Source organism: Panthera tigris, chromosome B1 (assembly GCF_018350195.1).
Source record: "Panthera tigris isolate Pti1 chromosome B1, P.tigris_Pti1_mat1.1, whole genome shotgun sequence".
Classification (NCBI taxonomy): domain Eukaryota; kingdom Metazoa; phylum Chordata; class Mammalia; order Carnivora; family Felidae; genus Panthera; species Panthera tigris.
This window is the reverse complement of record NC_056663.1, coordinates 161,666,337-161,691,097: the sequence shown is the minus strand read 5'-3', so window position 1 is coordinate 161,691,097 and position 24,761 is coordinate 161,666,337. Positions and strand designations below refer to the sequence as shown.

General features: G+C 45.1%; 1 protein-coding gene across 6 annotated transcripts in view; it reads right to left on the bottom strand.

Annotated features, from left to right (window-relative positions):
* Nucleotides 1–24,761, bottom strand: part of LNX1 (ligand of numb-protein X 1) — a 121,280-nt gene that overhangs the window by 18,750 nt on the left and 77,769 nt on the right. For 4 of the 6 annotated variants that reach the window (XR_006217011.1, XM_007075893.3, XM_042984512.1 and 1 more), the window contains 4 exons: nucleotides 15,766–16,007; nucleotides 15,101–15,253; nucleotides 10,021–10,223; nucleotides 7,431–7,802 (listed from right to left, as the gene is read on the bottom strand). Coding sequence is in view for 5 of the 6 variants with exons in the window: in XM_007075893.3 (XP_007075955.1) it covers nucleotides 7,431–7,802; nucleotides 10,021–10,223; nucleotides 15,101–15,253; nucleotides 15,766–16,007 (970 nt within the window). In the remaining variant the exon portion in view is untranslated. The other 2 variants (XM_042984515.1, XM_042984513.1) reach the window with 2 other exon arrangements.

The window sequence follows — 24,761 nt, the reverse complement described above, 5'->3', positions numbered from 1 at the left end:
TTTGAAGATAACATTCACTGTTCTCCCTTGGCTCCTTTCCTTTCCAGGTCAAGTATTTCTAGTTTCTTTAATATTTCATATGTTTTCAAGTCATCTCAAAAGCTTGACAAAGTCTGGACTCACTCTAATAAAGCTGAGTGGGGCGTGTATCTGCAGAATTGGACCTGGAAGATCCAATACAGAGTAGTCTTTTTGCTGATGGACCAGCTGCCCCCAGGACCTCCATGATGGGCCCACTTGGCCATGTCATATATGCAGACGCGATTATCTCTGTGCCCTATGAAGCCAAGAACTCCATAGAGGTCTGTCTTCATTATTACTAATTAAAAGATTACTGATTAATTAAAAGATGATGGATTAAAAGATGCCCTCACTAAGGGACACATTACATCAATGAAACCTAACTCTGAGATCACGTATGGCACACAAACCGTACGTGGCAATACAGACAACAGGAGGCATCAGAAGAGAGTTAGCAGCACAGAGCCTGATGCATTTTTTTAAAATGCGTATTTATTTGGGGGGAGAGAGCAAGAGTGCGCACATACGTAGGGAGCGGCAGAGAGAGAGGAGGAGCCAGAGAATCCCAAACAGGCTCTTCGCCATCAGCGCAGAGCTGGACGCGGGGCTCGATCCCACAAAACCACGAGATCATGACCCGAGCCGAAATCAAGGGTCAGATGCTCAACTGACTGAGTCACCCAGGTGCTCCACAATTTTAAAAGAAGACTTCAAGAATATCTTCTATGGGGGCGGCAGCAGCTATTTTAGTGGGCAAAGAGCAGGAGTCTGACCAAGGAAAAAGAAAATTAAGGAGGGGTTGAGGGAAAGTGGTGAAATAGGACCTTAGGACTAGACCGAGGTAGAAAAAGAGATTTGAGACAGCAATTTGGTCTCTTTTTCCCTCTTGACCATAGCTCCATATTCATCCTTAGGCTGCCAGAAGCACCTCCTTTAAGCGCTAAGATATTAACGACAGTCTGGTGTACATGGGATCATACAGAGGTCAGCGACAAGGTCAAAATAAGAATTTAGTTCTTGTGGCTGCTGCTTGCTGAGTTGGCAGAATGACCCAAGTCCTTTGCCTCAAACATCACTTCTTTTATGGTATCTAATTTTTTTTTTAAATGTATGTTTATTTTTGACAGAGAGAGACAGAGCATGAGTGGGGAGGGGCAGAGAGAGAGGGAGACACAGAATCTGAAGCAGGCTCCAGGCTCTGAGCCATCAGCACAGAGCCCGATGCAGGGCTCGAACTCACAGACCACGAGATCATGACCTGAGCTGAAGTCAGATGCTCAACCGACTGAGCCACCCAGGTGCCCCTCTTTAATGGTATCTAGAAGTTACTCTCGTGGTTAATGTTGTTCCATGGTGTTAAAAAAAAAAAATTCATGTGGGGGGGGTATGGAGTTGGAGGAAGAGCAGTAAAGTTCCAAGATTCCCTAATATTTGCAGCATGTGGCGATGTAGGAGATTCACTCCAAGAATTCAAAGCTGAAAAGCTGTACAGTTTACCAAGTCATGCTTTATCAGGAATGCATGAGATTTAGAGCTGTATATAAAACTTATCTGGACTTTAAGAATTCAGCTCAAGAAGACTGTTACTAAATCTGCGCATTCTTTAGCCATTGTATTACATTTATTACAATGCCATGGTAAGAAAATATGTTGAAATGGGGATTTGATTCTGTATTAGTGCTGTATTGTGCTGATCTGTAAAAAGCACATTGACCTATCAGGTCTTATTTCATTGGCAGTTCTTCCTGGTTTCAAGGGACAGAAGTGCTCTCTCTTTTTTTTTTTTTTTCCCCAGTTACGCAGAACGCACGAGCTGGAATCACGTATTCAGAACAAATGTCGGTAATATGAGCAGTCCATTATTTGCTTTCTGGCTCTGTCCAGAGGCCTCTCACATTCTTTTTAAAAGTCTGTAGAGCCTAGTTGTTGGTTGTTCTTGATAAAATCACTTCTCATTTAAATATTAATTCATGCAAAGGGAAAAAAAAAAATCACACATGTGTGCATTATGAAATTAGTATTAAGGAAAACCTGTGTGTCACCACCTCTACAAATGGCTTCAAATTGTTTTTCAGCTTCTGCCTCAAGTCTGGGGGTTGCCTAGAAACAAAAGGCACGAGAGCAATACTCAAATTTGAAATCCATAATTACTTCGTTTATGAATTGCATATATTTGATCTCCCACATACGTTCGTAACTCACTGTTCCAGAATTGCAGATAGAGGAGAGCATCTCAAAATAGGTACATCTGTCAGCCTAATCCATTTGCACACTGATTGGTGGGTTGAGAGATGCTGAATCGCCATGGTGAGGGAAGTCGAGATCTCTTTTTTCTCCCAGGGTCTCAAATCTTCGCTCTGTATTTCTTGGTTCTCAGATTTTAGGTAGGACACCAGACAGTTTCACAAAGCTGTCTCCTTCCTACGATTATTCTAGATATGGCGCTCAAAGAATTACGAAACTGACAACGGGGGGGGGGGGGAATAAAGTCGTCCTGTTGTTCAGTCAGTCAACTCCTCCCTACGCGAAACTTCTGTGTCCTTAGGGTTTCTCTTCCTAGAGGAGCCGACTAACTCCTGGGGTCTGGCACCCGGGGCTGCTGAGTAAGTGGGGGTTAGGACTCTGCATATGTCAGTTGGTCAAATTTAAAACAGTTGTGGCTTCTCTGTAATAACTTTTCCCTGAAATAATGGAGAAAAAAGGCAAAAGTGTGGTACTGTGGGAGAAAACATGACCAACAGGACATGTTGTCTGGGAATTTCTTTCTCAGGCAAGTATGATTCATGGGGTAGATACACAAGGGCCATGCAGCTAAGGATCGCTTGGTAATTTGAGTCTCAACCTTTGAAGGGTATTAAGTTTAATTCCCCCAGCCTGGTGTGTGTTACAAGTATCACATAAATAAAATCCACTCTTGAGATTGCTTAACTGGGTTTTCCCAGCACTCTACTTTTTCCATTTCTTTTCCAACTAGCTTTGCCCAAACCTTTAAAAGATCTTTTTTTCCCCTTTCCCCTGCTTATAAAGCACATTGGCTTTGTGAGAAGACTCTTTTAGGAAGTCCCCCTGTTAAGCAAGATTTTACTTCATAAATTTCTCAGGGAAAAAATTTTTTCCTCTTCTGCTATTAATCTACAAAAGTAGAATGCCATATGTAATCAAAAATTTGTCCAAATGGCATGAGTAAGACAGTTTTTCTTTTGCCTATTGCCAAGCGTAGTTGGCAGATCACCTCTAGAACATGAGCTGCACAGACAGACCTGCAGAGGAAGTTGACAAACACAACGTGCACGAAAATTGACGATCACCTAAAAGTCTAGTTTCAAAGAAGAAAAAATCACGCTTAGTGTGCAGTTTCTTTGTGATGAGGAAAAGGGCTCTTCCTTGTCCGTGGGTTAATGTTTTCAGAAATACTGTCTTATTTTCTGTTCTCACCCATTGACACAACAGGCTACACCCACCTGCCAAACGTGGACTTCATTCTATTGGAGATCAGAGATAGGAATACATTCCAAGCTCTAGAAGGCCAGGAACTGCGTCAGTCTCGCTTTCCACTGTAACCTACACCTCTCGGCACATAGAAGGTGCTCCACCAGTAATAACTGAACAAAGTCAAAAGGACAAAATGTAGAAATTCCATCTTGGGGACAAACAGCATGTAAACGTCGATTTGGTGTTTGTTCTTCGGTAAAAGGTTTGATGAAAAATCCCTAGGAGATGGGATGAATGTATAAATCCGGTCTTCTATATATTTACAATTTTAGAACTTGGCTCAATGTATCCATTCGACAACTATCGAGTGTCTGTTCTTGCCAGGCACTTCTCTAAGTGCTTGAGATACCATATTGTATTCTTCTATACTATGTTGACAGGTAATAATTCATTGGTGGGAAGAAATAAAGCTGATTAAATAAGGGATCTAGAGCTGGGGGTGGGAGAAGCTATTTTAAGTGGGCCTGTCAGTGAAGGCCTCCCTGAGGTGAGGTCTGAGGAAACACCTGAATGAAGCATGGCAGTTATACAGTTATTTGGAACATTCTTCCAGTTAGAGGGAGAGCGAGAATGCCAGCTTTGAGGTGAAAAAGGTCTTGAAATGTTTGAGAAGTAGTAGCAAGAAGGCAATGTGACTGAGGATGGCCAGGCAAGGGTGAGAATACCAGAGATCTTCTACTTTGCTTAAGAAATTAATTTGGAAGGATAACTAAAGGCCAGATTATGTATGGCTCTGTGGGCCGTTAAGATTTAGAAAATTTTAAAAAATACTTTATTTTATTTGAGAGAGAGAGAGAGAGAGCACACGCATGTGCTGGGGAGACAGAAGAAGAGAGGGAGAGAGAGGGAGGGGGGTGAGAGGGAGGGGGAGGAAGGGAGAGTAAGAGAGAGAGGGGGGAGGGGGGAGAGAGAGGGAGGGAGAGAGAGAGGGAGGGAGAGAGAGAGGGAGGGAGGGAGGGAGGGAGGGAGGGAGAGAGGGAGAAAGAGGGAGGGAGAAAGAGGGAGGGAGAAAGAGGGAGGGAGGGAGAAAGAGGGAGGGAGGGAGAGAGAGAGGTGGGAGGGAGAGAGAGAGGTGGGAGGGAGAGAGAGAGGTGGGGGGGAGAGAAAGAGGTAGGGGGGGAGAGAAAGAGGTGGGGGGGAGAGAAAGAGGTGGGGGGGAGAGAAAGAGGTGGGGGGGAGAGAAAGAGGTGGGGGGGAGAGAAAGAGGTGGGGGGGGAGAGAAAGAGGTGGGGGGGAGAGAAAGAGGTGGGGGGGAGAGAAAGAGGTGGGGGGGAGAGAAAGAGGTGGGGGGGAGAGAAAGAGGTGGGGGGGAGAGAAAGAGGTAGGGGGGGAGAGAAAGAGGGGGGAGAGGGAAAGGGGTGGGGAGAGGGGGGAGAAGGGGAGAGAGAGAAAATGAAACTTAAGTTAGGCTCCACACTCAGCATGGAACCCATTATGGGACTCAATCCAGGACCCTGGGGAATCATGATCTGAGCCAAAATCATGAGCCAGACGCTCAATTGACTGAGCCACACAGGTACCCCAAGACTTGGAAATTTTAATCTAAGTGTCTTGGGAAGCATCAGAGAGCTGACCACAGGAGTGACATGATGGGACTGACATTGTAAAGTGGCCATCTAACTGCCATGTAGAGAGCAGAGGTAGAGAATCGGGTGCAGAAGCAAGGAGACCAGTTGGAAGGTCTCTGGTGGAGACCGAACACTGATGGTAGCTTGCCTGATGGGAGCCATGGACATGGTGAGGAACGGATTACAGAAAGAGCACGTGGAAGGGAATAAGGGATTCTTCTGGCCCAAATTACTGGGCAAATGGTGTCATTTCTAGAGGCCGGCAAAAGCTGAGGAAAGAGCAGGTTTGACAAGGAATAGAGTAGGGAGAAGTCAAGGATTTGATTTTAGACATTAAGTTTGAGATGCCTTTAAATGGAGATACCAAGCAGGCAGTCGGTTCTAGAAGGGTGGCGTTCAGAGGAGAAGCCGAGGCTGGACATATGAATTTGGAAACTAGATGGCACAAACTCCAGAAGGGAAATGCCTCCTGTCACTCTGATTCTGTTCTCCACCTGATCCACAGGCCATGGCCTTAGGCCCTGTTAGGGAGATAAACATCCATCAGGTTGTTAATCACCTTGAAAGTGGAACACCACCAAGATCCACAGCTTGGGGGCCAAGACAGCACATGTGCTTCCTTTCCCGGTGGACAGGGGACGGTGGACAGGGGACGGAGGGAGAGTCCCCTTGCCCCCTCTGCCTCATCCTGTCCATGTACAAGAGGACAGTAGCATCTACCACTTGCTTCTCCCCATGGAAGAGGCAGAAGATGCTCCACACGACAGTGAAGAGAGCTGCCGACACCCGGAAGAAGTCCATGGCCGGAACCCCGGGTAGGGAGGTCAGTGTGTGCTTAGGTGACCAATTCTTGAAAGCAGGCTCAATCTTCTGTCATCTTCAGTGGAACTTGGTACAAGGTTCAGCCAAATATATACTGCTGACTCACTGTCTATTCTTGAAGTATTAATACTTTAGTCACTAACTAGAAGCTGACGCGGTATGCCAGGTAATTGCAAATGCTTCATAAGATAAGTCCTCTAATCTGTCCCCTCTCCTATCCGCTCTCCACTGCCTCTAGAGGAATCAAGAAAATCATGTCACCTCCTTTCTTAAACCCTTCCAATGACACCCCATGGCCTTGAGGATACAGTCTGAGCTTCTTAGGGTCTGGTCCTTGCCTGCCACTCCTGCCTCGTCTATGGCTGTTTTTTTTTAATGTACTCCATGTTCCTGGTATTAACCCTTTTCCTAACCAGCTTTTCGGGAAATGTTCTTTTGTGTTGTAGCCCCTTCAAATGACCCTTCCTTCCTTGTCTACTTAGAGGCCTTCTACTGATTCGTCCAAGCCCCAGTTCAAGGTCTTCTCCTCTATTAAGAATTCCTAGGCCCATGCAAGCAATAATCTCTTCTTCACGTGAAACAGCACTGTTATTAATTTCTCCGTTATAGTACTAACACACCATATGGGAATTATTTACAAAAAGTCCATCCCCCATACTAGACTGTGGGCTCCTTTGAGAGAGCAGCCTAAGAGGTCATCATCTCTGTGTTCCCTGTACCTGATGCATGGCTAGGCAAGCAGCAGAAACTTAACGTGTTTTGGCTAAATGAAATAAATAAATGGATTAGGAGTACAAGAGCACAGAACAAAGCCTGTCCTTCGAAGAATAAAGATGGCAGCTCATCATGCATTAGAAAACCATGGTGACCCAGGGAGAGCCAACAGGATACATGCTGGGGCTTGATGATGGTATACCAGTCAGGAAAGTGAATTAATTTGAACCAACGTCAGGTTATTGGGAACATAACTTGCCTGCCTCTCTTTTGAGAGGTCTTCCTAAAGGTTCATACTTGAGTTCCGTGGGTTTTCCAAAGTGGCTGGACTCAGCCATGGAGACGGGGATTATTAGCTAATTCCCTAGTGGTCTCTGTCCACAGGATTCCTGGAGGGCATGTGGCACCGCTTCTCATGGGAGTTAGTACAACTAGAGGTCTTGGGTATGTCCAGAATGTATCTGAACGACCCTTCGGTCTGCAAACAACATACGGGCTATAAGGATGACCTTAAGTGATCTTCACCTGGTCAGGTTGCAGCACATAACCCTAAGTGTTTACAGGCAGTCATATTGGTTGGCAGTCATTGGTTTATAGGCAGTCATGGTTGGCGACACTTAGGGAATGTCCATGAATCTGAGACACATCATTTGCTTGAGTAATGTTCTTACCTGGCCCTTCAATCTTGATTCCTGGGAAGGGGGGCACTACACGTTACATGTGGTAGTAACATGGCAGGTAGGGCAGGTTAATGAGCATACCACTCCTGATGGCAGTTTCCAGCCGAGATCTTGGCAATGCCCCGTGACTCACCTGAATCAGATGAGCTGCGCTTTCGGGACTGCCGTACCGAAGGTCATGTCCATTGATGGCCAACACACGGTCGTTCTCCTCCAGCTGACCATGTCGGTCTGCTACCCCACCATCCAACACGTTGAAGATGAAAACCCCGGGCTCGTCCACCCTGCGCACCAGTTTTATTCCAAGCTGCTCCTCAGGGCTGCTTTTGTTGAGAATCACATGGAAACTGTCATCGCGGGGTCCATAGGCATCCAGTGCCTGTCCATTGCTCCTGCTTTGGAACTTCTGCTCTCGCAGCACAGTGAGCCGCAGCACGCGACAGGGCTGCCGCAGGAGGCGAAGGGCGTAGTTGTGAGGGACGTTGCTGATGTCCATCCCATTGACCTGGCGGGGGGAGACCGGAAGTCAGAACAAATCAACCAGCTCCACTTGCCACAACACTTCCCAAAAGGCCCCGGGCCCACAGCATCAGCAGCATCCTTCCTTAAAGACTGCTCTGGTTTCCCACCTCCTCCTCTGTCCAAATACCTGCATACACCCACTTTCCAACATTACTCCTAACCCTGCTTTCCTTCAGCATCACTCGCACTGCCAGTTCAAGTCTGTCTCGCTGGACGCCATCTTTCTTCAGGCTCGTTCTTGGACAGGCCCCTGGATTTATCTGTACAAGTCCCAACCCTCATTCCTGTTGCTTGCCAAACTTAGTGTTCAGCCGAAGGGGTGGAGGTGGAGAGGAGGGTGGAGAAAAAAGGAAGAAAAAGTAGGAAAAGGCAAAAGAAGAACATTTCCCATGAAGTTCAAATGATTATACTAAACTCTTCAGATCAAACTGAGCTGACACTTCTCTTTCCAAAGAGCTCCAGATGAATTGTTCTCCCTGGGGCCTCCATCCTGGAACTTGAACTTCCAGGCCCCATCACTGTGTGTGTGTGTGTGTGTGTGTGTGTGTGTGTGTGTGTGTGTGAGAAAAACAACCTCTGTATAGTGTCAAACAAATGGATGTGACTGCGTTTCTAGGCTCTTACTGAAAGGCTGGATCACTTTATTTTGCTACTTAAATGTTCTCAAGCTCAGCCCTCTCATTTGTGCCTCGTTAATTATCTGTAGGGCCGATGCCACATGGGGCTCTCTGGTTTTAATTACTCTGGCTAAGCAGGCCCAGCCTGGAGGCTACAGCTCCTAATGGTAGTCACCGCTCTGGCACCCCGCTGTGCAGTGTCTGAAGGACAGGGGCCCCACAGAAGAGAGACAACCTTCTTGAATGTCTATGGTTTGGTAAGATTTCTCGTACTCGCAGTCGATTATTAGTGGAGGCGTGACGTGAGATTTTAAGAGGCCCTCCTGCACGTACAGTCATCAGTTTTTTGCTGCCTCTCCAGGGAGGGAGGGGGGCTCTCGTGCACAGACAAGCCTCACCACCTTTGTCCAAGCACAGGTGAGCTCAAAGCCCTTGCTCTGCTCTGTCACGTCTGCGTCTGGTCGTCCCATCGCACCCAGGCCGCGAGAAGGCCGGGGTCATCTCCTAGACAGTTCTGGCAGCATTTTGCCTGCCAGGGCCACTTGAAGACTGTAAGAATCACAACTGCGTATTATACAACCCTCACCGGCAGCAGTTTCCGCTGGAGGGGAGCCACGCGCACTGTCGCTGACTGCGCCGTGGACCATCTCTGGAGGGGGATGGGCCTCGCCTCGTGCTCCACCTCAGGGACCAGCGGGACTTTCAGTATTGCAACGACACCTGCTTTAAATTCTTTCACCTCTTATCACCCCCAAAATAAGAATTTCTGTTAGAGAAATAGCTCATGATGTGTCAGGTGCCCGCCCCTCAATGACCTAGAAGGAATGGAATGAAACCCCCATCCGGGCATCAGACAGGAAATGTGTGACCAGGGAGGGTTTTCTTGTCACTTCTGCCACACGTCTGACTTCTGATAAGCAACTCTTCCTTGACCTTTTCTTTTCTTCTCAACATTCTTCCCTAACGTCCTTCCTCTCACCCAAGCCTCAGGGGACAGAAATGCCCAGGGTGTGCTGTTCTATCACCTGCCTTCCCTGGAATGCCTATGGGTTGGTGGGAATAGCTTAGGAATACTTTTTGGGTTTTCTCACGGAGGGCCATTAAGCTACGGGAAATTTACTTTAGAGGGTTGTGTGAATGGGAGTGATTAGATAAAATACAAAATGTTCCATTAATCTGCTCTAAAGACAATATAAGAAGATATATGCTCCAGTTTGATATTATTTTAGGCTATTGTTACTTAAAGTAGGAGGAGGGGGCAGAAAGGAGGAGAGAGGTAGAAGAGAAGAAAGGAGGTAGAGAAGGGGCAGGGGGGATGAAAGGTGGAGGGGAAAAGACAAAATGATACAGAGACACAGAGAGATACTTATATACAGAAAGAGGGAGAGACCAGAAGAACAAGAAAGACAGAGGGGGACAAAGACCTATCTCAATTAAATGACAAATCTCAGATGAAGAGTCCTATCAACATAATAAATATGGAAAGTGGCCGCTCCATATTGATTCAGCATTTCATCCATCCAATTACTTGCTCCAAAGTGATTTTTATTAAGCCCTTTTCACGGCCCCACAGACGGGCTCTACCTTCAGGATGATGTCTCCTGGCAGGAGCCGGCCGTCCCTGGCAATCACCCCATCACGGTAAATGTGCTGGATAATGATATGGACCAGTGGGGTTTCGCTGCCTCCCACAAGCCTAATGGAGAGGCTTTCGTTGGGATCCACTCGATTGATCTTGACGCTCGTAATTTCACCATCTGGAATCAGGTGATACAACCTTGGAAAGACTAAAATGGACAAAGACAGTATTTACTTAAGACACCGACCCAACGGACATTTCCAACCACTCTCCTTCTTGCCAAACTTTGGTTTCAGCCAAACTAAACTATTCATCGTTCCTCATACATGTTTTCCATTTTCCTGCCTCTGTGCCAGGATAAGTTTCTCTGCTTGGAATGGTTTTCATTCTAGGCCTCGGCCCAATTTTTTTCTTCAAGACTTGCATGAAATGATCCCTTTCAATTAAACGCTACCCCAATCCCACTTTCCTTGTTTTGTCTAAACATCCCATTTCTCCCCGAAACTTGTTTCTCACAGCACTGAGCCTTCGTTAGTCATGCTCATTTCTTACAGCCTCTCCTGGACTCTAAAATCCTTGAGGACATCACTTCTGACTGTTCCGTGCTTGTGTGCACAGATCGCAAGCATTGGGCAGGGCCTCCCGAGGGTGGAGGAGTGAATGAAAATGAATGAAGGGTCGTGATGGAATCAACCGCAGTTTTATCACTTATCCACGAACACAACAGAACGAACCTGCTCTTCTCTGTCCCTTTTGAAGATTTCTGCCTGGAAGTCCCTGCTTTTTCAGGCTTAGGGAATTACCAGTCCTCTCTACCAGACATTGTGGTCGATAAAGGGAAGTCAAGCAGCCTGATCCATGACCACAAAGAGATGGATGTGGCTTCCAGAACCTCGTCCCTGATCTAGCTGAATTCGGAGCTAACAGGAGGCCCAGAGACCTAGGCGGATGCCTCAGACTCTAACTTTTAACTGAAGGCTCTTCTTTCTGTATGAAATCTTTCACAGGTCCCTTCACCACCCCACCACCACTGCGCCCACACAAGAGCTTCCCTAGTTGCCTGGCTCGACAGAGACAGTTGTGTGGCTTTATTTTATACCTGAGGATGTTTGAGCGTGGAGTGGGGAAGTGACATGATTGGCTGCTGGGGAGGGTGCCAAGTAAGGCACTCTCAGAGTCAGGTCACAACCTGGGGCTCCAGGCGACCGCCATCCTGTCACCTCCCTCAGGTTTCTGTAGAGCCAGGGATTCACAACAGGTCCACGGGGGACTTGCCGTATAGACCCGTTAGTGGGAAAAGTGTGCGGAAGGGATGCCGTGAAATACTGCCCAACCTACACCTAGTTTGCTGATAGCAGGTCCTCCCGGGTTACTGGAGTTTGGACGTGGAGGGCGGAAACGCTTTTGTCTCCCGTAGCTGCTGACAGCTGCCTTTGCCCTAAGATTCTCTCTTCGTTAAGTCATCTGGGAAAGTCCTCTGCAGGTCTGGTTCTGCACAAGGCACCGTTTTCAAAACCCATGACCTTCGTCCATTTTCCCTAATGAACTCTGAGTTCATTAAGAAGGGCTCAACTCTCCAGGAACAATACAGAAAGAATTAAAATTACTTCGAAGCATAGAATAGGATAAACAAGGCAATTGAGCAGTCAGAGGAAGCCTGAGACATTGCAAATGGGGGTCCTTAACGTCCACTGGGATGTAATTTAATGTAAGCGGCTGGCTTTGCTGTAAGGCTACGGGCAACAGCCTTAATCTGTCAGTTTCTGGTGCTCGAAGTACTTGGGTGATTGAGTTCAATGGATGTTTAAACTACTTTGATTACATTAAATAGGTTCTACCACAAGCGTTTGTTGGAACAGGTTTGGGGACAGGGAATGGTGATTTTTAAAAAAACACTTCGAACAAAGAAAGATTTAGAAATAAATCATCCAAGTTGCTGATTCATGCTTCCCTCCCCCTCCCTGTCCATCCCCCACTTCCCCAACTGATTTATAAAAACTGTCTTCCCAAACCTGGACTATTCAGGGCATTTGAGAGTCTGAAAAGACACGCCCAGTCACTTTTGTACATAATGCTAATTAGAACCACGCCAATGAGACCATAGTGACCTTGAAGAGTTAAAATAATTTTTCAACTGCCAAATTTGTGCTGGTCTGGAATGAAACAGGGTTGTTCAAAATTATGTCCTCACCTAAGGGTGTTACAAGCCAGCCAGTTGTGTGCATGTTTTTTTGCATTTAGTCCTTACAACAACCCTATGAAGCAGATTATTACTTTTTGTTTTGGCTTTTGTTTTTGTTTTTTAAATTTTTTTTTATTTTTTTTAATATTAAATTTATTGTCAAATTGGTTTCCATACAACACCCAGTGCTCATCCCAACAGGTGCCCTCCTCAATGCCCATCATCCACCTTCCCCCCTCTCCCACCCCCCCATCAACCCTCAGTTTATTCTCAGTTTTTAAGAGTCTCTTATGGTTTGGGTCCCTCCCTTTTTTTTTTCTTCCCCTCCCCCATGGTCTTCTGTTAAGTTTCTCAGGATCCACACAGGAGTGAAAACATATGGTATCTGTCTTTCTTTACCTGACTTATTTCACTTCACCTAACACTCTCCAGTTCCATCCATGTTGCTACAAAAGGCCATATTTCAGCCAGTCGGGGAGGGACAGAGAATCTCAAGCAGGATCTGCACAGTCAGCACAGAGCCTGATGTGGGGCTTGAACTCACAAACCATGAGATCATGGCCTGAGCCAAAATCAAGAGTTGGATGCTTAATTGACTGAGCCACCTGGGTGCCCATGAAGTAGATCATTATTATCCTTGTTTTTAGATGACAGAATGCTGGAGCTCAGAGACGTTAAATAACCAGGCCAGGGCCACCCAGACAACCAACAGTGGAGCCTCTTTACCCACGTGAAAAGGATGGATAAGTCACGCCACGAGGGTCACCAGACAAGCCACAAGTTGCTGGAGCAGTGAGACTCGAAGGCCATTTTTGAAAGTTTTGTTGCCTCACAAGTCCTGTAAAGACATTACTACCAGCCTTGCTCAGTCTTAACACCTCATCCCATTCTGGGTAATAGCTTCCTGGAGCATCTGAAGAAATCCATTCTCTCCCCCTCTAAGCCCCCTGCACACCTCACATGGCAGCCGTCTTCGTGTTCCTGGATCATAGCACAGATCCGGCAATAACAGTCTGCAAAAGCTCCCAGGTGTGTTCACTGCCCCAAATCAAGACGCCCGAATGGCATCCAAGACCCTCCTAATCTAGCCTTAACCTTGGCTTCTGCTACTTTCTAACACAGCCAAGATCCCAGTGCCCATCCAGGTCATAAACCACCCCTTAAACACAGATTTTGCCACCCTACCTGCAAATGATGCTCTTTTCCCTGTGGCTGCCGCTGCCATTTATTTATATCTCACTCTTCATGATGCTTTCTTTTCTTTCAGTTATGAATGAGCCTCTTGAAGCCAGAAACTGGATTTTGTAATCTTTACATAATATCACAGAGCCTAGGCCAGTACCTTACGCATAGTATCTCTTATTAAAAAGGTTTCTGCTATAAACATGCAAAAAAGTGTTATTCAGGCAGGAGAAGACTTTACCTGGAGAACTCAGGATGCTTTAATAAGAGAGAGAAATGGCAGAAGGGAAGTTGTAATCCCATTTTCACCGACAAACATTCAGTGAACACTATCACATGTGCTGGATATTGCACATCATCTTGAGAATACAAAGACTCATCAAAAGAAGCCCTGCTCTTCTGGATGCGGTTACAATGAAAGGTGACACCACTGTAATCAAGATGCAGGTGCATGGAGAACACAAAGGAAAGGGGACTGAGGAAGTCAGGGAGGGCTTCCAAGAGGAGGCAAAGCCCATGCACAGCCTGCAAGGAGGAATCAGAATGCCTGCTGAAGGAGTGCGGGCGTGAAGGTTGTATAGTAGCATGGAAGGGAGAGAAAGACACAGTATTCGCAGAACTGTAATGAGTTCAGAGTAGTTAGAGGATGTAGAGTGTGTGTGTGTGTGTGTGGGGGGGGGGTGTGTGTGGGTGTGTGTGGGTGTGGGTGTGTGGGTGTGTGTGTATGGGTGCGTGCATGTGCCAGTACAGGTGCGCATAGCGGGAGAGGTGATAAGGAGACAAGAGGGATTTTCTAGGACTGCTCATGGATTCTCTGAAGGCAGGATAAAGACAGTGGCTTGGGATTTACCACTCAACCCCCCAGAAGTGGAGGGCACTTCACCCAGTGGTTAATGGGTGCGTTCTGGAGCCAGAGGACCCGAGTTTAGCTCCTGTGTCTGTCACTTTCTAGCTGGGTGACTCTGGGCTAGTTTACTCTCTGGGTCTCAGTTTCTTCATCTGTGAAATGAGAATAATAATCCCTGTCCCTTAGCATTGCGACATCTAAATGACTTAGGGCACACACTACCTGGAACACGAGAAAGCTTCATTTTTTAAAGAAAAGTTACTGCGACTGCTCTAAAGCTCTAACGTAAGATAGGAAGTATTTCCTCAGCTTCACTAATATTGGCAAAACCACATAAGATCTAAGAGCCAATAACTTCCTTTGCCCGGATTCTGGAGCCACATTCAAGTTTGGATTTAAAGTTAAACACCCTAAGTAATCTCCCTGTGCCTCAGTTTTCTTATCTGTAAAAGAGGGGTAATAATAGCAGCTACTTCATAGGTTTGTTGTGAGAATTAAGTAAATGCATGAAAAACACACTCAGGACCACACGTTATACATAGCTGCAATAAGATAAAATATTTACATGGTGTTTACTATATGCCAGCCACTATTCTAAATGCTTTTTACTTAATAATTATTATGTTCTGTATGTGTTAAGCTAGCACCTGGAGGTTAAGGGTTCCAAAACCTGTGTGTTCAACTTCTGTGAAAAGAGAACAATCACTTCTGCCTTTAGTTACTTATGTAAGAAGTAAGCTAATCAAGGTAAAAAATATTTTATGCCCTCGTGAGGGGAGGTGTCCTAGAAAGCGGGTGGTGGTCAGGTGTCATCACCCCTGAAGTCATTCTGGAAGCCCAGCACCACGTCCACTCTCACAGGGAGCTCACTTACCTTCGGAGGCAGCGGTGCCTTCGGAATTTTCTCTGCCTTGGTCAGCTTGGTTGGCAACTACACTTCCACTCTTTGTCCTTCGAAGAACACTCAAAGCTCGATTTATTTTTTTAAAAGATCTGCTCCTGATACTGGATCGCTCAAAAGGCCGTGCTGAGGACAAGTGAGAAGGGAGAAACAGTAGCTACTCACTCACAGAAATCCTCTTTTATGTATGTGTCTGGTCAGATATATACAATAACATGAAGTGATTACTCCTAGGTGGTAGGAACATGGGATTTGCTTCCCTGTACTGTCTCTGTTTTCTACCATGAACTATGTATGGCTTGTTGAAAAATCTGCTTTTCTTTCTCGCTGGGCTGGACTGAATGTGGAAGCACTTTTCTTGGGCAGCATGGATAGAAGGATGGGAAGGGGTGGTGAATCATCAGGCCTAACTTCGCCCCTTCCACCAAGTCCAATTACACATTTTTAACAATCTGAGGTACTTGTGGTTTCATTTCACTTTAGAGAATTGGACGTTGGATTGCTGCCGAAACTACCAGAATGATTTCCCCTTAAAACAAAAAAAAAAAAATTTGCTAGAACCTTCTACAGTAAATATTCCATGGAGGGCGATTTCAAGGCAAGGAGCCCATTCCCAGAAAACCACCCATTTGACTCACCCCTAGTTCGGTTGCTCCGGCCAGAGTCCAGTGGGCCGTCTGCTGGCTGACCATCCTCGGCTGTGGACACGTAGGCAGGGTTGTCTAGGCCAGGCTCGTTTGTCATTAAGGAGACGGTGGCAGCTGCAGAGACTTCTGGGGAGAGTGCTGTTGCCGTGAGGCTCGCACAGCCATCCGGGAAGCCATCTTGAGAGCGCCTCTTCCTGTCTTTGGTCAGGCCGTAGTGGGAAGCGCCTTTACAGCTGTCACAAAACCAGCGGGAGGTCAGAAAAGTCTCCGGCTTTGCTTATTGTTCAACTGGGCCTCTTCAAGTACACATGCTTGCTACACTCAGAACGTGATTTGTTCACTCCTATGTCCCCCTCCCTGTATCATGTGTATGTACTCAATATGCAGTCACCAACCGAGTGAATTAGTGATTTGAGAAAACAACTTTTAAAAGATGCTTTTTGCATTCTCTTAAAACACTCCACTAGTCCCTGGAATGCAAATTTATATAGTGGTCATGGTATCTACAAGACCAGAGCTTGAGGTTGGCACTCCTCAACTGTTTGGACTCGGTAATTCCCTCTTGTTGGTGTTTATTTTGACCACGAAAGCCCTTAGTCACACTCAGTCCTTTCTTTTGGGTTTGGTTCCCAAAGCACTGAACATAAATACAAAGCTCCTCCCAGATTCCGTATTTAACTGTCTGTGGAAACAGAATCGCCATCACCACAAAGCCACGGGGATTTGCTTAGCAGCACTATTCCCTAGAGGCAAGCTGGCTCCCGGCTTCCATTCTCTACCTCTGGGCTGGTAGCCAGCATCAGGGGCTGGGGGCTCCTGTCCACTAAAAAAAAACTTCTAACATTGGGAAAGTAAAACTACATTAAAGGTCTTTAAAAAAACACTAAAGCCGTAATTGCCTATAACCATTCACCGTCCATGTTAAAGAGCAGACCCAAGGGCACCTGGGTGGCTCAGTCGGTTGAGTGTCCAACTTTGGCTCAGGTCATGATCTTGTGGTCTGTGAGTTCGAGCCCCGTGTCGGGCTCTGTGCTGACAGCTCAGAGGCTGAAGCCTGCTTCGGATTCTGTGTCTTCCTCTCTCTCTGCCCCTCCCCCACTCATGCTCTGTCTCTCTCAATTATTTTGTCAAAAATAAACAAATATTAAAAAAAATTAAAAAAAAAAAAAAAAAAGGAGCAGGCCCAAGGGCCAAGAGACCAAGATATAAGCTGATCTCGGTCCATAGTTTGCTGTGTGTGCCCATGTGCTACTGAACAAGTCATTCCAGCTCTTAAGTGGGGTTTTGGTCAGAAAATGGTGATGAGTTAACTATCTCCTTGCACTCTGGTGAGAAGTAGCTGCAGACGGCCACATCAGCTCCCACAGCGGTTGTGAAGGCAGAAATCACGTGGGGGAGCCCCTTTAAGAAATGGCCATTTTGCTCATAACGGATATGCTAATTATAAGATATTTTTATCAATTCATTACAGAAAAATCTTATGTGGTTGAGCTTTTTAAAAATTTTTGTTTTTGAGAGAGACAGAGCAAGAGCAGGGGTGGGGCAGAGAGAGAGGGAGATACAGAATCCGAAGCAGGCTTCAGGCTCCGAGCTGTCAGCACAGAGCCCAACGCGGGGCTCAAATTCACAAACCGTGAGATCATGACCTGAGCTGAAGTCGGACGCTTAACCAACTGAGCCACCCAGGCTCCCCGTGGTTGAGCTATTTTAAGTAACTATTTTAAACGAATATAGGTTGAGCGCTTATTTGGAACAATGGTTCACGTTCTTGAAAGTAAATGGAATCAAACAGCAGTCTACAGTTGATGAGTACACGATTTATAGAGCCGGAAGAAATACAGCTGGTGGATAGGATGGCTTATTGTCTGAATCAGAATCCTTGCTCTGAAGTTTACCGGTGTAGTCGGGGGCAATTTTGTGAACCTGGTTAAATTTCCTGATCCAGACATACATTTGGGGCAGTGGTGAGGTCAGGTCAATATTAAGTCTTGTCCAGATTTTAATACCCTACCAGACATGCAGTAAGTTATCAATAGACTGTAGCTACTTCCATAACGGATTCATCCTAGGATGCCTGTTTTTGCAAACTTTAACATCTCCCGAGATTAGAATGCACAGATGATTGAGGGGTCATGCAGCTTCTGTTGCCAAGCTGCAGTCATGATGCAAATGCCATTGTCCGAGCGTGGCAAACAGTCACAGGTGTCCGTTCCTGGGACTACACCATTGAATTTCACTGCCATTAAATGTCTTAGAAAAGATTACATTAGGATTCAGCATTGGTCTGGAAAGTTAGTGTACACGTAAAAAGTCTCAAAAACAGAGCAGCGGCATGTAAATGTTTGATGTTGATGAAGCAAATGTTAATCTTTAGTAGGAGGACAGCAATTCTGTATTTTCTTGCAAAGAGATCAGCAAATGCTTTATTTGCTCAGAAACACAGATACTCCCAAGGAGATAAAAAGTGGTGTTACATTTCCTTACTGAGATCACTCAAAAGGATTGGCCTATTTCGTGCCAAACGATACAACTAGAGGGCAGGAGAGGTCACCAGATTTGTCTGAACGGATTTCAAAGCCACAGGAGTCTGATGGGACCAGTCCACACATTGCAGGGAAATCTTTAAAAGTGTTTTGGAATAATTTAACCAGTGACAAGTTTTAAAACTGTTGGTATAGAAAATATGTTCCTTATGATCAATGGCATCTTAGATTTGATGAAATGTGGTTTTAATATTAGTAGGAAGAACTTGGATTATACAATCCTATACCCTTATCTTATAGAAAATGAAATAGGCCTCCAGTTTTAAATGTTAGTCTTTCCCTCACTGGAAGAATACAAGCTCTCTGCTTGAATTGGTAAGGTTTCACTGTTCGGATTAGCTACTCAGGCTTGAAATGGTTCTGCTTAAAAATAGCAAAGTGGTTGATATGGGAAACTAAAAAATTGGAAGAACCACCGTGTGATGGAAAAAATAAAAGCCAGCATGCATTTGAACAGCTCCAAAGTCATAAATACATGAGCGGAACACTGCTATGCAAGCCAGCGATATTTGGTTAGCAACGCATGGGAAGGAAGTTCCTAGACTATTTAGTTGGACGGGAAACAGTCTTTCTTTTCTTGGGGCAGCAATGCCCTTGACCATGGGTCCTGCCAGAGCATGAAATGAATTTTCCAGTTGGACAAATGGCTGGTAAGGGCACAAGCCATGGCTTTCTGGGGGGATACAGCATATCCCCAGTGGAACAAAGGGACGATATCTTTTGCTGCCACATCCACGTGGAGGGTCAAGGTATTTAAAATATCCAAATCTGAAGGCTATGACATTAAGAAACGCCTGCTGTTCCAAATCCTTGGGGTTCTAGAGACAGTTTTTAGTCTAGGAAAGAAAAACCTTATAAAATGGGTAAGTAAACTTCCCTTTGGCCCCACATCATAGCTATCCTTACAACAGCCAGGGGGCGGTGTATAGAATCCAGATTTAAACGTTCAGACTCATAGCCTTGTATAAAAAATGTTCTGCTAAAGCAACTCATAATTATGTGATGGTGCTCGTTCCAGTTTCTTGGCTTAGCTGGAATCCGAGGCACGGAATGATCTATGAAGGTAGCAGCTTGTACTCACTAATTATCTCTTTTGTGGTGACTAACACTGAGGGCCCTTGATTTATAAGGACAAAAGAGGGGAGGAGTGGGGAAGAGCTGATTAGCATTGGCCAGGACAGGAACATATGGTGAACCCTGGGTTGTGTTCAAAGCAAGCAGGATTTATTCTCCCTTTTAGTTATCCTGAGAACTAAGTACTCTCAGGTGGTGATGGGTGATGGCCATGAACTTGAAGGATGAATACAGGGAACATTAAAAAAAAAAAAAAACAAAAAAACATATTTCAACCAAATCACTCATTTTGGATATGCTATCTGTTCAAAGGAACTCTGAAAATCAAATTGTTTTGGTAATAATGGAGTTGGGATCCTGAGCTCCCATATCACAGTTAGCAGAAGCAAATCAGTGTGTGTGTGTAAGTTTATTTATTTTTGACAGACAGAGAGAGAGAGAGAGACAGAGAGGCAGAGAGAATCACAAGTGTGTTCCACACTGTCAGTGCAGAGCCAGACATGGGACTTGATCTCATGACCTGAGCTGAAATCAAGAGTTAGACACTTAACTGACTGAAAGGCAAATCAGTCTAAATATAAAAATGTGGACAATGGATGTTCCATGGAATTTTTTTTTTTTTTTTTTTTTTTTTTTTTTTTTTTTTTTGCAGGGGCATGAGGAGAAAATGAACTCCCTTCTTGCAAAAATTCCTGAGTCCATGAGTTTGCTGCTAACAAGAGTTGACCTGAAGCAGGATAGGCCCCAACATAATTCACAGAGGCTCTAAAGGGGTGTCCTGCTAAATTCAGCCAACAAGGAGACATGAGCTGCTTTGCAGTGGACCTTCTGACAGGGAACTTACCCACTTGTGATAGCAGAAGTTGTAAGAAAGAGAGCCTCAGTGCCCTCATCATAATAGTCTGGCTAACTACACAACCTCCCTTTGATCTAACTTCCTTCACGTTCTATCTTGGTTTACTTCTGAACTAGGTAAGCATCAAGTCTGCTCTTCACATCAAGTTCATTAATTGCCCAGTGTGAGCCTACTTTAAACTGAGACTTGTGAACTCATATGCTAGCGAAGTGAGGTGAGGAAATGGGGAAGGTCAGGCCAGCTGGGGTCCATGGCGAACAGCTCTGCTCCATTTCAAGGGTACAGCAGCCGTCATAGGACTTCACTCATCTAGGTCTCAGGAAGACCAGCCTAAGATCAATGGGGTAAGAAAAAGAAATAAAGCGCATCCAAATTGGGAAGGAGGAAGTAAACCTGTCACTATTTGCAAATGACAGGATATTGTAGAAAACCCTAAAGACTCCACCAAAAGACTATTAGAACTAAGCAACGAATTCAGTAAAGTTGCAGGATACAAAATCAATATGCAGAATTCTGTTGTGTTTCTATACATGAACGTTTTCTGATAATTCATTGAGAAAATTCCATTTATAATTGTATCAAAAGAAAGAAAATACTTCTGAATAAATTTAACCAAATTGGCAAAAGACCTATACATTGAAAACTGTAAAACATTGATGAAAGAAATTGAAGAAGATGCTAATAAAGACATTCTGTGCTCATGGATTAGAAGAATATTGTTAAAATATCTAAAAGTAATCTAGATTCAAAGCGATCGCTATCAAAATTCCAATGCCATTTTTCACAGAAATAGAATAAGCAATCCTAAAATTTGTATGCAACCACAAGAGACTTCTAATAGCCACAGCAATCTCGAGAAAGAACAAACCTGGAGACCTTGTGCTGCCCGATTTCAAAACAGTACAGTATTGTCATAAAAACAGACATGTGGATCTAGGAAACAGCATGGAGTCAGAAATAAACCCACACATATGTGGTCAATTTATGATAAAGGAGTCAATAGCATATGATGAGAAAGGGTGGTCTCTTCAATAAATGGTGCCGGGAAAACTGGACAGCCACATGCAAAAGAATAAAATTGGACCCCTGTCTTACACCATATGCCAAAATTAACTCAAAACGTATTAAAGACTTGGGGCACCTGGGTGGCTCAGTTGGTTAAGCGTCTGACTTTGGCTGTGGTCATGATCTCATGGTGCATGAGTTCGAACCCCACGTTGGGCTCTGTGCTAACAGCTTGGAGCTTGGGGCCTGCTTCGGATTCTGTCTCTGTCTCTCTCTCTTTCTCTCTGCCCTTCCTCTGCTCATGCGCGCGCGCTCTCTCTCTCTCTCTCTCTCTCTCTCTCTCTCTCTCAAAAATAAACATTAAAAAAAGCCTTAAAACTAATGAAAAATGGATTAAAGACTTAAATGTAAGACATGAAACTATAAAACTCGTAGAAAAAAGCATAAGCAGTAAGCTCCTTGGCATTGGTCTTGAGGATGACTTTTTGGGTCTGACACCGAAAACAAAGGCAGTAAAAACAAAACTAGACTGGTGGGACTACCTGAAACTAACAAGCTGCTGCACAGCACAGGAAACCATCACCAAATTGAAAAGGCACCTACAAAATGAAAGAAGATATTTGCAAATCATATTATCTCATAAAGGGTTAATCTCCAAAACATCGAAAGAATTCATACAATAACAGAAAACAATTAACAATGGGCCAAAGATTTCGATAGGCTTTTTTTCCCCAAAGAACATATACAGATGGCCAACAGGTACATGAAAATATGCTCACCATCTCCAAACATCAGGGAAATGCAAATGAAAACCATCATGAGATATCATGTCACACCCGTTAGAATGGCTATTATTAAAGACCAAGAAAGAAGTGTTGGTGAGGACGTGGAGAAAAGGTAACCTTGTGTGCTGTTGGTGGGAATGTAAGTTGCTGCAGGCACTCTAGGTTTTGAGGTTCCTCAAAAAAACTAAATTAGAAATACCATATGATCCGACAATTCACTTCTGGGATTTTTCGGAAGAAAACAAAAACACCAGTTCAAAAAACATCTGCACCCCACGTTCACTGCAGCATTATTCACAAAAGCCAAGATATGGAAACAAGTGTCCATCAATGAATGAATGGATAAAGAAAATGTGGTATATACAATATGATAAAATATTACGGAACCAGAAAAACGAAGGATATCTCACCATTTGTGACATGGATGGACCTGGAAAGCATTATGCTAAGGGAAGTAAGTCAAAGAAAGACAAATATCATATGATCTGTGGAATCTGAAACAACAGTAGTGGGGGGCCTGGGTGGCTCAGTAGATTAAGCGTCTGACTTTGGCTTAGGTCATGATCTCGTGGTTGGTGAGTTTGAAGCCCACGTTGGGTCCTGTGCTGACAGCTCAGAGCCTGGAGCCTGCTTCGGATTTTGTGTCTCTGTCTCTCCCTCCTCCCCCACTCCTGTTCTGTCTCTCTCAAAAATAAATAAACTTAAAAAAAAAAAAAAAAGAAATAAAACAACAGTAGCAAAAGCAAAACTAGAGAACCCAAAAGTAATAGAAACAGATTGGGGGTTTCCAGAGAGGGGAATGTGGAGGTGGGTAAAATGGGTAAAGGGGATCAAAGGATACAAATATCCGTTATAAAAGAAGTCATAGGGATGTGATGTACAGCAGGGTGACTATAGTTCATAATAATGCATTGCATAGTTGAAGGTCGGTAAGAGTAAATCTTACAACTTCTCGTCTCCAAAGTAACATGTCGTAACTATGCAGGAGATAGATGTTAACTAGACGTATTGTGGAAATCATTTCACAATATCAAATCGTTATGTTGTACACCGGAAATTCGTCACTAATCTATGTCAACTGTACCTTAAGAAAAAAATAAAAGCCCAGTGTGGCTGGGGTGAAAACTTCATAAGCTGAAATCCAGTTTTAAATGTACAGTCTCTTGATTTTTTTTTTTTTTAAGTTGACAACAAATTCACCACTTTAACGAACGTTGCGTGAGCCAAAATACATCTGAAGGTCAGATGTATCTTAAGGGATGACAATTTCTCCCCCTGGAAATAAAAAAAAATAATAACCCTGTCAACGTCAGTAGGTCAGACCCATTTCTCTCTTATCAGTCCTCTTTGAGGCAGGGCTCTCCTTTTACCGTCTCCCCAATCTCCCTCTCTCCCCACTTGAGTGACGGTCTGTGTTTGGCATGCGTAGGGGAGATGGCTCTCAAAGGGGCTTCCCTTTCATCATTTGCCCCAGCCCTATTTCTGATCCAAGTTGGAGAAAGACATTGAATTCTCAACTGTTGGCCTTTCACTCCTGGGAGAGCTAATTACTTGCCCTAAGTCGTTACATAATGGGAAAGGGAGCCATTCAACCCTAATGGATGTACTCACTCTTTCAGGCAAGGAGAACCAAGATCAGAAAGCTCTGGAGGGAAGTGAGTTCCCCCGCCCACAGCTGGGTCTTAGGCTTCAGCTGCTCCACTGAACAGGATGAGTGACTCAAACTTTGCTCAAGGTCCTCGGGGCTAGGCCTGGAGACTGCTGCAAGAGACGTGGTCACCATGACATAGTGACAGGCTCTCCCTGTTGTGTCCTTGGACAGGCTACCGAGATTCCAAGCCACAGTGCATCCTCAGTGCATCCTCAGTGCATGAGGATGCCACAGTGCATCCTCAGAGACAGCCTTTGTCAAGGTGCTTGGTGGCCCTCAGTCACATGTACTCCCTCTCTTGTGCCATCACCCTGGCCCTCCTGACCCTGTACCTCCATTGTTCTGCAGCAAACCCGGCCCATCCCCCTCCTACCAGTCTTTCCCCCCCGCCCACTCCATCCTAACTTCACCCACACAATTTCTTTTTACTCAAAAAATTTCCCATAGAAATATTTCCCACTGCTTATCGGATTGTCTCAATTCCTCGGGCCGACATTCTGGGCCTTGCCTCATCTGTGTGGGTCACTGGGCTCACTACAGGGTCTGGCAGCCCAGGAGGGGGCTGGAAAGAAGACCGCTATTACCTATCGATCTACTACGTACTGTGTTACGCTCCACATACGTGGCCTTCTTCAACCTTCCCAATGGTTGAAGGGAACATTCACTAGGCCGCCTCCACTCCTCACAGATGAGGATGTGGAAGCCAGAAGGGAAGGAAGCCTTGTCTGGGTTCCCCGAGTGCAGCTGGGATTTGAATCCAGGCTGTGGGGTTCTATGCTTTCACCCCTCCCGTGGCCTGGCCTCTAGCCCAGAACTTCCCCCTGCACTCCAGGCTCATATATCAACCTGCTTCCTCCATGTTTTCACCTCCTCATCTCATAGGCACCTTGGACTTAACATATCCAAACACCCTAAGGTTCCCTGCCAAATCAGCTCTTCCCACATCTTCCCTGTTTTATTGAACAACACCATATATCTTCCTGGTGTTCAGGCCAAGACCCTCAGCGCCATCCCTGATTCCTTTCTTTCTCTCAACACTCCAAATACAACCAACAAGATATATCCAGAATCCA